We start from the raw sequence: 16637 nt of genomic DNA on the forward strand, positions 1-16637 counted from the left end.
GAGGCGTCCATTTGTCATTCTGACCTGCTATCTCAAGAGGTCTGCTGCTTGCCAGGGGCTGCATCAGGTATGTGACACAGAGTCAGCCAGACCTTGTACATCCTACAGACTTCAGCCTGCTGATGCCCCAGTAACATAGATGTTAGCAACCTGAAGAATATCAAGAGAGTCTACAAGGAGCTGAGAGCATAGGTAATCTCATCAATCCTCCAGGTTAGGGAAATGGGGAGGGAAAGGGCTGATAGAATTAAGAAAATCAATAAATAGTTAAGGGAACAGTGTCATGAACAGGGCTTTGGCTATTTATGTGATAGAACTAGTTTTGAGTAATCTGCTCTTCTGGGAGAGGATGGGGTTCATCTCTCAGAGAAGAGGAAGACCATCTTTGGCAGCAAGGTTTCCAGTTTAATCTTTAAACTAGGACTTAAACTAGGGTTGCTGAGATAGGTGATCCTCAAAGCATCCCACTTAGAGGCTGATGATGGTAATGGGTGCCCTGGGCCTGGAGTTGGATCACAAGCAAGACAGCCCTTAAGGTGCAGGATTAGAGAACTCCAACTGCTAAATCAGCCTCAATGGGAGCCCAAATCAAATGCCTGTACACTATTGCACGGAGCATGGGGAACAAGGAGCAGCTTCATGTTACATAGTCTTCATGGAGGACTTCAATGGCTTTAAACTGGAAGAGGGCAGATTTAGACTAGATAACAGGAATAAATTCTTTACTGTGAGGGTGGTGAGACAGTGGAACAGGTTTCTCAGAGAGGCTGTGGATGCTCCATCCGTGGAAGCATTCAAGGCCAGGCTGGGTGGGGCTTTGAGCAGCCTGGTCTAGAGGGAGGTGTCCCTGCCTGTAGCTGGGGGATTGGACCAACATCATCTTAAACCCTTCTAACCCAAACCATTCTATAATTCTCTTATTTCATTCTGTGATCTTAGTAGCCTTTTCCGTCCTTAATGATTCTCTGGTTAAGCCGAAATGGGTGAAGCGTTACGTTAACCCTTCAGCAGCGCCTGGCCGAGGTGCTGGAGAGCAGCGGGAAGGGACGCGCCTGCTCCCCCTCGTGAACTACACTTCCCATGGTGCACCGCGCGGGCAGCGCACATGTGCAGACCGGTCAGCCCAGTCCTGGAGGGCGGGCAGGGGGGTTTTGTTTCCGGGCCGAGCACGCCTGAGAACGCGGGGGGCTTCCGGGGTGCGGGCAGTCTATCGGTCCGCGGGTATGGATGAGGACGGGCTGCCCATCGTGGGCTCCGGCATCGACCTCACTAAGGTACGGCTGCGCCTCGCCTCGCCTGGCGCTTCATCCCTCGTCCTCAGCGGAGCTGCTTCACGTGCAGCGCTTTTGGTTGTGAAAGTTTCTCTCTAGCAAACATAATATTCTGCTTTTTCGTTTGAAAAGCATGCGCATCTGACGTGGAGGATTTGTTTTCCTCCTTCTGCGTCAAAAGGAACAGCTCAGCTTTGCCCTCTTGATGTTTTATTTCTTAATGCTAACTCTGAGGAGAGTTCGCTATTCCATCTAAAAGCTTCTGAAATAAGATAACATTCCTTCATTTGGATATTATCCGTTTTTTCCATGCATCCTGCCACTTTTCAAGTTCTTAGTATGTTGGTGGCGGAAAAGGATTTTTTACTTAGGTTGCTTTGAAAGTAGTGCCTCCTATTTAATTTCCATGGAAACTACAACAAAGAGCAGAATAATGCTGTTTGGTAAATTCTCGGCTACAAAGCACAGTTTTTCAGCAGTCACCACCGTTAGCTCTGTCTTTTCACCAGTAGCGAGTAACAGCCCCGCATGCTGTGCTTGTAACAATCTGCACCAGCAGAGGTGACCCACTGTTGCTGTCAGTGCTGCTGAAACACACCACCACAGCCTCACTGTGCTCACAGCCTCTGTTTGGTCTCCAGAAACGTTCAGAAATCCTCCACGAATATCAACAGGTGCCATTTTTTCCTCGTGGAAACAACATCGCACAAAATGTAACAGAATATCAGTGGGAAGGTTTCAGCCTCTGCTGCCATACCACCAACATCCGCCTCTGATGTCATTGGCCAGCATCATAACATGGGGGGCATTACTTCTGGAGCAATCCTCATATATGTTACGTAAATTTAGATTTTATGCATCCATAGCAAACACGCTTAAGGCAGATCTCCAAATGTTTTTCCTGAATTTTTGCATTTTATAATACGTGTTTCAGTCCAAACGTGAGGATTAACACCTACAAATTGTCTCATTTTCTCGTATTGTTTACTGCAGGTTCCTGCTATTCAGCAGAAAAGAACTGTAGCGTTTCTAAACCAATTTGTTGTTCACACAGTGCAGTTTCTGAACCGCTTTTCTACTGTTTGTGAAGAGGTATGTTTGCTATTTTTCATCCCTCACTTTATTCCATGAGAAAGATTCCTAGAAATGAGGACCATTCACATCACTATTTTTGCTGCATTTGTAACAGTAGCTTTAGAATCTAGTCTGTTCATCAGTCTTTCTGCTCATCTTTAATGCATTACTAAGACAGATTTTTTTTTTCCTCCAATATATCCACTGCTGATTATGCCTCGCTTAACCTTATTTCATTGAACTTTCATATTTGGCATAGCTTTTGAACTTTGATTCTCTTTCTTAGATCCTTCTACTGTGAATATAGTCTCATTTTGGAAAGAGGCTGCTCTGTTGGTGCTGACACCATTTTGACATTCTCTGTTCCCCTCGTCTGTGTCACAGAGCACTGCATCAAAACTTGCTTTCAGATTTCTCTGCCTTTACTTTAAAAGCATGGTATACAAATATCTCTGGAGGCAGACAATTTTTGATGTGAAAAAGGGATGTTTTTGGCAAGTGATTACTCTGGAACATGAAGCAGTTGATGTTTATGATTTGTGAAGGCAAAAAAAAGTTCTTAAAAATCAGTAGTAAGTTTTTGTCTCAAATTTAATGTCATTGGAATTTTACTAGGACTAAAATTCTCCACAGGACAGGAAAGGAATGCTTCTTCAGTTGTAGAATTGATGTTTTCTGATGTGGCTGTAAGCTTAACTTTCTGTCATTTGTGGGGCTTTTTGTAGCTGTGTACTAGGTTATTCAACAAAAGCCACTATACAGCCCTAGCTATCAGCAATTGTCAGATCCAGAGTAAGCAGTGTAACCTGAGAAATTCTTGTATTAGTAAAGGTTACAGCCAGACTCTTGGCAAATATAAATTTTGACTACTATATTAACATATAGGTTTCAAAATTAAAAAAAAAGAAAAAAAAAATCAAAAATTCTGGATTTTCTTGACTTGGTATATGGGATATTGTCACTGCCCAGTGATGTTATCAGCTGTAAATCCAGAACTGGATTTTCATGTGATCTCAATATTACTTATTATATAAGGCACTGCAGAAATCAAGGTGTATATACATAAAGCCATCTTGAGCATGGAGCAACACTATGAAGTCTGATTAATAAAGCAGTTATTAGTTAACCTAAATGTGTTGTTGCTGAACAGACTTAGTAGTTACTCTACAAACTTGAAAAGATTTTGCATTTATGAAGTACAGAAGTGTTTTTAATGTAAATGGTCCCAGTGTAAATCAGCAGAAGTCAGGAAATTCAGAATTCAGGCTGCCACCAGCCTAATTCTGAATTCTTGTCAAGCTGATATGTCTTTAGAACTATCTTTTGTGCATCTTTCTTCCCCTTTTGTCCACTGCTTGCAGAGTGTATAGATCCTTCCAAGGCAGCTGATTTCTCTTTGTGAACAAAGAGCCGTCTGTAAACAAGTCAGCGTACTATCCAGAAAGACTAACTTTTGTCACTCCCTTTTTACTTTTTCAGCGTATTGGCAGAACTGCCATTTTCTTAGGGTGTTAAAGCTCTGCTTAAGAGCCAGGCAGAATCTTGCCCATGTGCCAGAGAGCTGTCAGAGTGGTACATATCTGCCAGCCTGCGTGCTAAGCCAATTTCACTTGGACAGGTCTGGTGTAGTATGGTAATGATTAGTTAACAGAGTGACTGTGCTTATAGAGTAATTTAGAAAAACTTAAGTTGTTTGTAAGAAAAATATATCAAAATTTTATTGAGGTATACTTGGAAAATATAAACCTTCTGGTTAGTCCAGATTCACTGTGACTGTCTAAGACTTCCATTCACCTGCTATAGTCTTTATCAGATATTTCTGTTTGTATGTGTTCAGTTGCATATGCGCACATCACATCTTTTCTTCCTTCACATTTGGAAAAAGCTTTGAAGGAAGTTATTTTGGTCAACTGTGAGCGTACAGTGTGTCTGCCATTAGTCTGTCATTTGGTTGCCCAAAGTGCCCTGCTTACTTTGGCTGCCATTTGTACATAATCTGTCTTCATTTCTGTATGTCAAATAATATGTAGTAAAATTAGTTACAATTTGAACCACTGTAGCTACTGTACTAAAAAGGGGTGATGGCGTTGCTTCATTTATTTCGTGTACATTCATCTCATCTATACTCTACTGTCTTTTGAAAGTTGAAACCAAAAGAGATTTTATTTAACTAGATGTTAACGCTGTTATGTATATTAGTGGCCCAGGAGAGTGTTTTCAAATCTTAATTGTTTTCTATTCTAGAAATTGTCAGCACTCTCTCTCCGTATCCAGCAAATTGAAACAACACTCAATATATTGGATGCAAAGGTTTGTATGTGTACAGACTAACTTTGAGCAGTGACAGATGTGTCTGATGTATGTTCTTTAGATAAGGTGACGTAAGGATATAACCAGTAGTCATGAATTATCATTTAATTAGCTGCAAGAAAAAAAAAAATAGCCAAAACTTTAAACAATTCTTTTGTTAATGACAGAAGCAATTTCTGTTGGCAGTAGCAAAATGCTGGGAAGGTGTTGAAACCTTTCTTGCCCTGCAGCTCAGTGTAACCAGTAAAGGCTTCAACTGAGCATTTTGGGATTTTCTTATAGAAACCACCTGAACAGGGAAGTCCCTTTTTTCTTTCTTTTTTTCTTTTATTTTTTTTCGGGGAGGGGAGGGGGGCAGAGGGTGAAGGAGTGTGGAAAGAGAGGCAATTGGAATGCCAAAACTAGTGATAAAATATTACAGCTATGTTAATGTGAAACTCACCTGTGAAATAGTTAGTAAGTGACATGCAGACTTTCTTCTATGTATAGACTTAGAATATGCTCACTGCTTATTTTGATCATGTTTTGTCCAATCAGTTATCCTCTATTCCTGGCTTAGAGGATGTCAAATTTGAAGTGTCCAGTGCAAATCTGAATAATGTTACAAGTAGTCCCATGGCACCAGCTACTACGGATCAACAGGCAGCTGTGTCACCTCAGTCTGGAGTAAGTAATGAAGATAAATAGTGTATTGAAGGAATATACTTCTCCATATCAAATTTCTAATCTCAATTGAAGCAAATGGAAGAAGTCTACTTAAAGAGGGCAGTCACACCAGCTGTAAAGATCTAAAGTTACATTTTTCATTAATGAAACTAAACAAGCAGCTTCTAAAACAAGGCCATACCCTTTCATAAATATGTGGATTAAATAACTAGAACTAACTCAAATCAAATAGTAAATGATTTCATCCTCTTTGGTCAGTCACACTGAAATATAAACATGAATTACATCAGAGATTGGAAAGGTCATGAATGAAAGGAGCAGCTCATCTCACATAATTCCAGTTCTTTTCTCTTGTTTTAGAATGTGAGCTTCTAGGTCAACTTCAAGTTTCTAGCACACTTTTTTAATAGAGGTTATTAAAGTGAGGGCAGAATGCATTGACCACTTGGGGAGAGAGCTACAGTATAAACATAATAAATATGATCTTAGCAAAATCTTTCATATAAAGAACGTGTTTAAATTAGTTCTGTTTTATTTATTAAATACAGTTGATGGTTGCTTTAGGCTGCATGGATGTCTTGTGGTATTGGACTGTTGAATTTTTTTTCCATGTGTTGTACAGTAAATTATTGCCAGAAGTATCTGGGGGTTGGATTCAATGATCTCTTAAGGTCCCTTCCAATCCCTGCGATTCTATGATTCTGTGAGTATAGATCAGAAAAATCATGATGTAAGAGGAGTTGTACTTTACTCTTCAGGTTCAAACTTCTTGGATTGAAGTCTCTCAGTGCTTCTGATCTGTGTACCTAGCCTAACCACTGAAGTCTTATCTTCCTTGTATACAGCAGAACAATAAACATGAAGAAGCACTACAGAAAACAGAGATAGTAACAGAAAATATGAGAACTGTGGCCAAAGACCCAAGATATGCCAGATATCTCAAAATGGTACAAGTGGTAAGTCAGCTGTCATATCATTCTTTGGGTAGTCATTTTTAGGTGAAACTTCACACACAACTGTAAGTGAATGTGGAAGGCATACATTGTGTCAATAATCTTTAAGCTAGAGTAGCATTAACATGCAAGGATTGGTCTGAAGGTAATGCCTCCTGTTTTATAGTGTTGTCCCACAGTGTCACAAGCACATGTTGGTGTTATGGCAGTAGAGTTAGAACCTTCCCATCAACATTGTTACATTTTGTTGTGCAACAGATGGCAGCAGAGGGGCAGCCTAACAAAATGGTGTCTGATACAAGAGTGTATATGTAGCAAAGATATGTAACTGAATTCCTCTATGTGGAAAAATGGTACCCAGTTACATTTATCAACACTAGCTAAATGTATGGAGACCAAACAGTGAATGTGAGCACAGTGAGGCAGTGAGTGGTTACATCAATAGATGTAACAATGATGTGAAGGACAAGTCACATTCTGGACAGTCTTATGAATTTTTATGAGCACAGCATGCAGACTCTTGTTCATTTCTGGTTTAAAAAAAAAATAAAAATGCACGGCTAACGGTGTGGAAAAATGGTGTTTTGTAGCTGAGAATTTGCTCAATAAAAATAATACACAATAAATTGTGTTCTTTGTACTTATTGATTTCATGGAAATAAATAGGAGGCATTACTTTTAAAGCCATCTGCATGCTTGCAGCATGTTTTCTCTAAGAAATGGTTTGATGTAATGTATTCCTGCAGACAGCCTCAGGTGAGTTCTTTCTACAAAATTCTGCCAATATAGTTGTGAACTGAGGGTACGAAGATGTGTAAAAGCAGAGTGATACTACTTGGAGTTATAGAAGATTGCACTGGAAGCGTCGTTACTCTGGCAGAATTGATGTCATTCCCTGCACACAGACATGCTTGCAGCTTTTATTTGCTGCAGGGTACAAAACAAAGCTTTGCCAGTATTCTCTAGAGCAGGAGAGTTTATTATTCCCATAGGGCTCAAAGTAGAGGTAGAAGAATTGTTTAACTAATTACTTCCACTTCAGTTCCCTGCTATTCATGATGCACGTTTAGTTTCCCTCTTCATCTATCTTTTTTTCTATAGATAAACAGAAAGTGAATATAATCTCAATACTTACATTCATGAAAATGAAGGAGTGAAAACACTGGTAGGAGATTCTATGTGACTTTTTTTTTTTTTTTTTTTTTTTAAGAGCTCTTTTTTCACATCCACAGAACTAAAAACAGCATTGGAAACAAAGAAAAAAGATCTGTCTTTATTTTCCAGCAATCATTGGAAATTTTTCTCTAAAATATATATGATAATCCTGGAAAACATTACTAACTCACATTATAGTAAAATGTTGCTTATGTGAAAACTAACTGCATGTTTTTTTTCCCTCTTCGGAGCAATTATTACAGTTGGTGAGCTTAGCTCTTTGGGTGATGTTCCAGAGCTTAGTTTTCATTTGAATCACAAATTGGCTTATTACAAATCATGTGGAAAGCCAAGCGGTGGGATAGTAGCAAAGGGCGGAATACTTTGTTAGTGTATTGATTTGATGCCAGATTTCAAAGTGGATGTGAAAGTGCTGGATGGTCTAATTACTTTGACTTTTTTTTTTTTTGGTGACTGCTGGAGGAGTAAGATCTCACTTTCCACATTTATCCTTTGTACTGGCAGTTCCTGATGACTCTTCTGCCAGTTGTAAACAGTGTGGTAGGAAAGTCAAGCTAACATGCTACATATTAATGTGTGTTTTTCTATTTGCCAACCTAGTCTTCTCGCCCAGTCAAGTAGTTCAGTTAGTGTCACTTATTTGCTGAAATTAAGTTTCTAGGTGAAGATTTATTTGAACTGATCACTTATTTATGGCCCACAATATTTCTAGTATTGGAGAATTAGCACTGAAAGTGATATTTCTTTTACGCTGAGGATAGCTGTTCTGTGGAACTCATTTTGATGGAGTGCCGTTGAACAAAAATTCTTTTTTTTTTTCTTAAATACAAAGCAGCAGTATTCAAGCAAACATTACAAAAAGAGTATCATGTTTGCTACAGTAAATGTTCAGAATTCTTGTACTGACAGAGTGAGAGGAGTACTGCAGGGCTTCAGATACATGGTATGTTTAAAGTAAATGTACTTCTGGTGGATTCTAAACACCAGATGTGACTGTGTAGAGGCCAAGATACTGATTGGCCTAACATACATTGATTCTTGCTTTGAAGAACTCAAATAAAAGTGAAATTTGATTGCTACACTGATCCTAAGTAGTTGCCAGCAGTAATGATATTTAACCTCTTTCTGAACTGAGGAGGACCAAAACCTCTTTTACAATGAGATTGCCACTTGCATTGTAGGTTCTCCAGGGTCTGCACACTTCTTAAGCCACAGGGCGAGCCTGGATATAGGCTGGGGTACAGTGTGCTGAATTTAGACTATGTCAAACTTTAAGTGGACAGAGACAGGGATGGGACTTCAGTGTTGGCTTGTGTTAAAAAAATACACCTGCCGTTTAAGTTGACTTGTATGCTCAGTGTAATCATAGTTTATAGTTAATGTTTAGATTTAAAATAATTGTTTTATTTTAATAATATGCAGCACTATTAGACTCTGATTTTCCAGTTTAAACTTAAGAAAATATGAAGGATACAGTATTTGTAGTACCCTAATTGTATTATAAACAATTATAGATATAAACTTATTTGTTCTCCCTTGATGAAAAAGGTGTACAGCATTCAGGGGAATTTTGATTAAACTTATGATAAGTTTGGTAAATCTGATACATGAAGGTATTGAAATCTTTTTTTCTAGTCTTCAGATGTATTGTCTTTCCGATTAAATTTATTTTTTATTTGGACTGGGACTACAAATGTTAAAAAAACTTAATAGGGCAGAATTTACCAATAGGGAAAAAATGGTACTTGAGGAACATAAAGTTTCTGTTTATAAGCAGAAAATACCTAAAAGGTGTTTAAGAAGTTAAGATGGCTGTGAATTCTCACAAGAACAGTCTTAAAAGTAATGAGTTACCTTATGCTAGTACATGAATGATCACAGTGTTTCTGATGCTACAACAGTGAGAGAGCTAGTTAGTATTGCATGAATTCCTCTATTTTATAATTGGTGCAAAATCTATTTCTGTTAACAACTGTTGAAGCAATGCGTTCTACAAAGTCTCTGAGTTACGAGTCTGCAAGTATTGAAGAGACTTATCCAGTAGCTGTGACCTTAAGTGTCTTCCATTAGCTACAAAGCAAACTTGTTAGTTTATGAATCTAGCGGTTGGCATACTGATTTAAAAAGAAAAATCTTTATCAGATAATAGATTCTGTGTTTTAAAATGATTCTTGCATATGTTGATGCATACAGTTTTGGAGTAAAACACTTCTCCAAGTGAGAGCACAACAATATAACGGTTTCCGCTCCACTGTTATCAGTTCATGTACTAAGCTTCCTTTCATTGAGAGCAAATAGGAGTGCCTTGTTTTCAGTTGGCTTGAACCGATACGAAAACAATTTGGTGCTGATGAAGGACCCTATGCATTAAACAGTCATAAAATACTCAACTGTTTCCCCTTTGTCATGTGCATGAAATGTTATTTACTGAGAAATTATGTATCATAATCTAATGCCTCACAACTGTTTGAGTCAGATTTTTGTCTAGTCCTAGTAGACCGCTAACTATATGCAACTGGCTTAGCTCACACTTTGCCAGGTTAGCTACTGCAGTTGTCACTAGTACTGTGTTCTTCTCTGGAACATCAGTCATTACTGTTCATTATTTTATCACTATTTTATTTACTTTAGACAAAAGTTATTTGCCCTGTTCCAAAAGAATCCTGCAGTACTGTTCATTTAGTTTTCTAGGCTTCTCCTGCCTTTCCTAGAGCGCTAGTATTATTGTCCCTTGGGATTAGAGATTCAATTATCTTCCCCACCACCACCCCCCCCTGCATTGGTATGCTGTGGTTCAGGTGGTGTTTCTGTTCATTTGCAACAGGAGATGGCAAAGCAGCACATTTTCTTTGAGCAACTCTAGTGGAAGCACAGGAACAGTTTGTTGGAATGCATTTTGTAAGACTGTGTGGGTCAAAGTGTTCTTCAGCATGTGATCTAAGATGAGAGGCTGAATAAAACAAAGTGTAGAAGCTGTGGAAGGACTTAAAGTAAAAAGAATTTTTTCTTAGCTGGCTGTAATCTGTCTGCACATCATTGAAGATTCAACCCTGACTTCACAAGCACTTGTATTCAGAGGATTCGCTTTTAAATTGTCATTCTCTTCTCAAGTCCAGTTTGCCTTTTTCCTGCATACTTTACAAAGACTTTTCCAGTTTTTGGCAGTACCATGAGAAACCTTTCCAGAGCAATAGGGGATGCTTTTACCACTGAAGTTGTACCTTGCATGTCTTGAGTTCTCTTGTCTTTCCAGCACAGCTGCTCTCTGCTGTCTTTGTGCTACTTTGTGCTTTCTTCATATTCTCATTGAGAGATATAACTTCATCATACTGGGTTTATCTGCATGAATTGCAAATCAATCTGTCCGTTGCTGATTTCCTCAAGTTTTTTGAGACATTTTGCCATAAAGATAAGAAGGATTAAAAAGGGCTTTGATCTCCGACATTACTTGCTTCTAGGTTCATACTGATGGCAAGTGAGATTATCAATCCATGTTCTTGTTCATCATGTGATTATGCATCTTTTTCTGAAAATGAGTTCAGAAGAAGCTGTGAAATTCACTAATTTGTGTCCAGTAGTTTTATATTATACTTCTCCTCCTACACAGGGTGTTCCTGTTATGGCCATACGAAACAAAATGATTTCTGAGGGGCTAAATCCAGATCTTCTTGAGTAAGTAATGTTTCCTTTCCAAATTGTAACTTTCAGTAGGGCTGGAATGCAACCATTTGTTGAAAAAAGGTGGTCTGAGAAGGGCATCATAGGATGAAGGATGTGATCTCAAGTAAGAGATGCCTTTTCAATATTGTCTAGTCCAAGGCATAGCCCAAGAAACGCCGAGCTTGGAATGTAGGTGGACATATATTGCACCCTACCGAACAGAAAGTTGCAGAACATTACCTACCAAACTTGAGAGGAAGTGGGACCACTTCTTCCAAGCTAATCACAGGTTCAATTGAAAGGATATAGCAGTGACAAGGTGACATCTGTCAACGTGCATCTAGCAATAGGGAATCAAATAGTATATCAGTTGCCATTCTGTCTGTACTGTTTTCAGTATGAGATATATCCCAGAAATTTTCTTCCAACTCTTTGGTAGCCAGATGTCATCGTTGAAGAGTAATAAAAACAAGCTCTATTTTATTTTGCTTTATGTATATGAGAAGTAATAGGCTTATTATCAGATTCCCTCAGTAGAGTGTACTGATACAGTGTACATGCTCAGCATAAATAGAGTAAGCTGAAGTCAGCATTTCAGTGTTGTAACTGGATTGAGCCAACCTAACGTAACAACTGCAGAGAACAGATAATCATTTGCAGTACTGATTTATCTAAAGTACAGATTTTAGAATCTTACATTTTCAAATGTAGCTTAGTTTCATTGCACTGTTTCACAAAATGTATTAAACTGAGAGTGATGAAATAATAAACAGTAAGTTTTGTTCTTATCCTGGAGCCACCAAACCATTTGAAATACTTGCATCCTCTGCAGAAACTGCTGATGTATGATGATATCAAGTCCTCTTTTCCTTTTGGTGGAGCCTTATTACAGTATGTTTACTAAAATGAAAATACTGGGAAACTGAGTTACTGTCATATGTTGAGTCATTTTATCTCCCAGCTGCTTCCTGGTGTCTGAGTAAGCCTGAAGTAGTTATTCCTCTCAGTAAAAATTTGATATTTTTACTGATCAAACAAGAAATAAAAATGCAAGTAAGAATTTATATAGGTCTGAGAAAGGATTATCAAACGTGTGTTTACTGTATGTTTGTTAAATCTGTTCTGTTTCTTACTCTGTATTCCTAGTACATACTTTTGTGTAAATGCTATTTGCTCATACTTTGATGGATTTTTTATTGCAAATGGAGAAAAAGAAAAAAGAAAAATAATCAGCTGTGTTTTTAAGTATCTGCTTTTGGATTTCCTGATTTAAGATGGAGTTAAGACAGAGATTTATTACCATTATTTGAGGCTCACAGAATATGACTGGGGTTTGGTCTCAGTCCATCTTCAAGGATTCTTTGAAACACTGACGTTCAGGCAGATTGTCTTTAAGTTGTTACCAATTTGAAAATTTTACTGCCTATCTGCCTAGTTAAAGAAAGCTAATTATTTTTGGCAAGGTGACTAACGTTTCCTCTGTGTGTGTGTGTAAATAAGCAGTATTACTGAGATTTATTTTTTTTTCAAGTGTATCTTGAGAAACCATGGCAAACTTTCTTTTTTTTAATCTTCTTGCTTTCTTGTCCCAGTATCATACAGACTTTTTTTATATATATCTTGCCATTCGCGCAACATTTCATGGGCCTTGAGGTGGCTCAGGCCTGTTAGCTCAGTCCCACTGAAATTTAGGAACATTTACATATTGCTGTATGCTGAGTCACTTGCTACAGACTGTCCCAGCTGCCTGTTGGTGACTGTGTGTTTTTTCTGTGGCCTCAGGGCAGCTGACTAATAATGAGATGTTTATGGTCTCTTCCTTTGGATGTTTTACCTCTACTTCTGTTATCACTCCTTTCTCAGCTTTCCACAAGCTTTTTTTGAAAACTGCCTATTTTATTAAGCTAGTTTATCTAATTTTTAACTTTTGTTTCTTATCCTTTTTCTCTTGCCTGTCTACAATCCCAGGAGATTTTGTCCTGCTTCTCCTGAAGTAAAGGAATTCATTGCGATCTTCTCCTAACTAAAGGAGAGTTTTTGCACTGCTCTCTCCAGATCACATGTCTTTGCACAGCTCTTCTGTTTTGTCATTACCGTGGCAACAAGGAATAATATTGTGAAGTGGTATTTGCATGAGAAAGAAAACCCTTTCTTAATTTATTTTGGAGGTGTGCAGGGGGGTGGGAGAAGGCTCTTACGTTCTTTTATGCACTTCTTACTTTTGTCCCAGAATGCTTATAAACACTGTTAGTGTACCTTAGGGATTTCCAACAGAGACATTAAAATAAACAATTGAAGTTGGGTAAGAAATACTCTGGCATGACACAGAGTGGTAACCCGAAGACAAATAACAACAGGAAAAAAGAGTGCAATTATTACCTTACTTATTAAATTTTATGTGTTATCAAAAAGAGCATTTAACTATAAGAAGCTATTTTCTGTAAAGATGATTCTTTGCCCTTTGCCAAGTATAGCTGCACGTGTACTTTGTACTCTGGTTTCTGAATTTAGCAGGGGCAGTCTTGCTTGTATTGTCAAACTCATTACATAAAAGAGAGTCTCAAAGGAGAACCAGCATCTGTGGTCAGTAGTGGTGGTTGTTCTGTAGATGACTTGCTACTCTGTCCTCCGTTCCCAGTAGATTTCTCCAAGCAAATGTTTTGACACGATGTTGAGGTCCATCTTAAATATTCTTCTCAAAACTAAATACTAGAAGTCTGATCATTTATAGTCAATAAAAATCCCATGGCTGCTCTTGCATGTCAAATTTAACCCAGTGTTCTAGCCAAATTCCACTCTGAGTAATTCTTCTTTGCTTCTCTAAATTATCCCTGCAGTTTTAGTTGGATACAATATTGTTCATTTCCTGTCTTATTTTTTTTTCATGTACTATTTACACTGCTTAATGGTGTACAGCATGTTCCTTTCAGCCCTATAACCTCTGATTAAAAAAAAAAAAAAAATTAATCAGTATTGCCTGCTTTCAACTCTCTTCAAGTGTTTGCTGCTTCGTAGTGAACTGTCGTAATTTCCAATAGTCTTGAAGGTGTGCATTCAAAGTGATATCTACAGAATTTTAATGTCCAGTGAGTTACAGTTTCTAGTATTGATCTTTCAGTTCTGGGTGAAGCAACGCCGTTAAGGTGTGCATTTGTAAAGCTAACAATGTTAAGTGCTGTGGATATAAATTGCATGTAAATTTGGTAAAAGGCATGGCCTACTGAGTTACTCAGCTACCTTCTAGGATTTACAACATTAAACACTTCTTCTTGCCTGCAGGACTCCAGATGCCCCTGTGCCTGCTTGGGGAGATGATGGGAATGCAGAAGACAGTTCTGATAGTGAATCTTCCTTTAGTGACTAAAAAGACCAATTTTAGCCTTTGGAAACCTCTGATAAGTGCTAATGTGTTTGGAGCTTTTGCAAATAATGATTTTGTGTGCATCACGTGGGTGACATGATTTATCTGACAGCTTTTCTTAGCACTGAGATCTTCTGCGTTCTCTCCCAAGAAGTCTGGGCAGGCAACGTGTTTGACCTGAACCTTTCCATCATGAAAATTGATTGCAATATCCTTGTGATGTTTATCCTTTGTTAGTTCAGATTCTTTCTGATTCTTCTGGAGTTACCTAAAAAAAAACCTCAGAAATTTTGTTTCTTTAAACCTCCAGGTCTGTAAGACTGCATTCTGTTCATTCCTGGGTTTCTGTATAAGACTTCTAACCTAAGTTGCCTTCTGTCCCACAGCATTCAGTTAAAGTAACTTATCAAAATTTATTTTTAAACTTACGAACTGCCTTTTTTTTTTTATTATTCCTGTCAAATATGCTGTATTTTTGAAGTGGTATGACAAGAATTACACTGAAGCCACCTATCTTGCGGTGTTTGCATATCAGTGATATTCTGTTTTGAAAGAGCCTAGACTACACATTTAAAATACCTATTCTTAAAGTATATACTGCTATTTGATTTCATGCTAGAGGTTATACAAAGTTGTTAAATAAATTCCTGCTCTTCAGTGTAATTATTTATCAAATTCAGGTTACAGTGGTGAAGGAAACTACAGATACTGCAAGGTGTTTTTTTTAGTTCACTAAGAAAAGCATGTGACTGGGACATTGTTAACAGAATACCAGATTCTCACTTTTTACTCTCACATGGGTCAATAAAAAACATTTTATGAGCACTTTTTGGCTTGTTGGAAAGGAGTTGTTGCTGTGCAGTTCACATAGGATAAAAAAATCACCTCCACGATAGTGGCCAGGCTGATATTTTCAGTAGTCAAAATTCAGTTTATGTAATGGTGAAACTACCTTGCTATCTTTTGAGGATGCATTGGGTAACAATATGAAGAAATCAATTTGGAGCCAGGCTGGCCCTGAAGACTTCCCTCCAAAGTAGTTAATCTGTTGTGTGAGTCAAAAATGACATTTCATTAAAGAATCTTCTTTAATATAATTTGTTCCACATTAAATTCTTCAAAATCTATTTGAATTCCCCAGACTATTGTGATTATACCAGAATAGTGTGACCAGGCAATCAATCACTTTTTGGTATTTCACATTCTTCCCAAGACCAAGAAAATACTAAAACTGAATCTCTGAGTGTGTAAATTTGTTAGCCTTAATGGCTGAGTCACTATCTCCTCTCTTAGTTATTTATGTCACTTCAATAGGGTAGCTGATCTTTTTTTCCTGTAACTTAAGCATGGCTCCCATTTGAGTCAAGCAGATGTATTCAAGCTCTTCATAACGTGTAAATCAGAATATAATCTGAATCCCTTGGAGGAAGGTATATAGGCACTAGAAAGTGTCTGGAAGTGGCATTTCAATGATGAGTTAATTGTTATTGAACACAAACAGAAATATTCAATAGCTAACACTTGGCAAAACTTGAGAAATGTTAACATATTAGCAATAAATATTTCAGAAGTAAATGTTATAATGTTACTTTAGAAACATACTAAAAACTTTTTGAAATCTATATTTGAAAGCTTATTTAAGTGATCTGTATAATAAAAGCGATGTTTTGTAAACCAATGTTGCAGTGCCATTTTACTCCTTTGTGTTTTAAACAAAATTGGGAAAATTCTTCTGAAGTCTCTTTAATTCATGTTTCTTTATAATCAGCTATACTGAAGTTGTGACAATCTGCTAGCTGAAGGAGGGAGTTTTGAGAGTAGCAGTTTGGAGTATTACCTAAGCTATGTTAGCACTCTGACTAGAGGAAAACTGAACCTGACTTAACGTTTTGTTTATCATTTTGAAGAAGCTTTTTCTGTGAAGTAATTTCAGTCTGAAGAAGATAAAATAGGTTGTCTTTTACAATTCTGTAACCTTTTAAATGGAGTATAAGATGCCCTTAACCTACAGTCCATTTTTATGTGAGACAATCAGTTGTTACATGTACATATATTTGTCATTAAACAGTAATTTTGTTCATATAAGCATGCTGAATTTAATTGCTTAAGATATTTTTTGCAGGGTAGCTGTATTCTTTGGTGCAGTTTGGTTGTGTTAGGCTTTTG

The 16637-nt window shown here is 37.7% G+C and overlaps 1 protein-coding gene across 3 annotated transcripts; it reads left to right on the forward strand.

Moving 5' to 3' along the window:
* The first annotated feature begins 1171 nt into the window (after positions 1-1171).
* Positions 1172-16145, forward strand: WASHC3 (WASH complex subunit 3). 3 transcript variants are annotated; one of them, XR_006182127.1, is made up of 8 exons: positions 1172-1274; positions 2265-2363; positions 4590-4655; positions 5193-5321; positions 6167-6277; positions 11058-11122; positions 13079-13278; positions 14390-14472. XR_006182127.1 is itself a non-coding variant. In XM_042890426.1 (7 exons), exons 1-7 carry the CDS (start codon positions 1224-1226, stop codon positions 14472-14474), a joined length of 606 nt encoding a protein of 201 aa, XP_042746360.1. In that variant the 5' UTR covers positions 1172-1223; the 3' UTR covers positions 14475-16145. The 3 variants fall into 3 exon arrangements, 2 of the variants coding, with proteins under 2 accessions (XP_042746360.1, XP_042746361.1); XM_042890426.1 differs by lacking the exon at positions 13079-13278 and having other exon boundaries at positions 14390-16145; XM_042890427.1 differs by lacking the exon at positions 13079-13278 and having other exon boundaries at positions 6170-6277; positions 14390-16145.
* Positions 16146-16637: the final 492 nt, after the last annotated feature.

The sequence above is a fragment of the Lagopus leucura genome, unplaced genomic scaffold (genome assembly GCF_019238085.1).
Source record: "Lagopus leucura isolate 7727_CA_CO unplaced genomic scaffold, USGS_WTPT01 Super-Scaffold_100159, whole genome shotgun sequence".
NCBI lineage: Eukaryota > Metazoa > Chordata > Aves > Galliformes > Phasianidae > Lagopus > Lagopus leucura.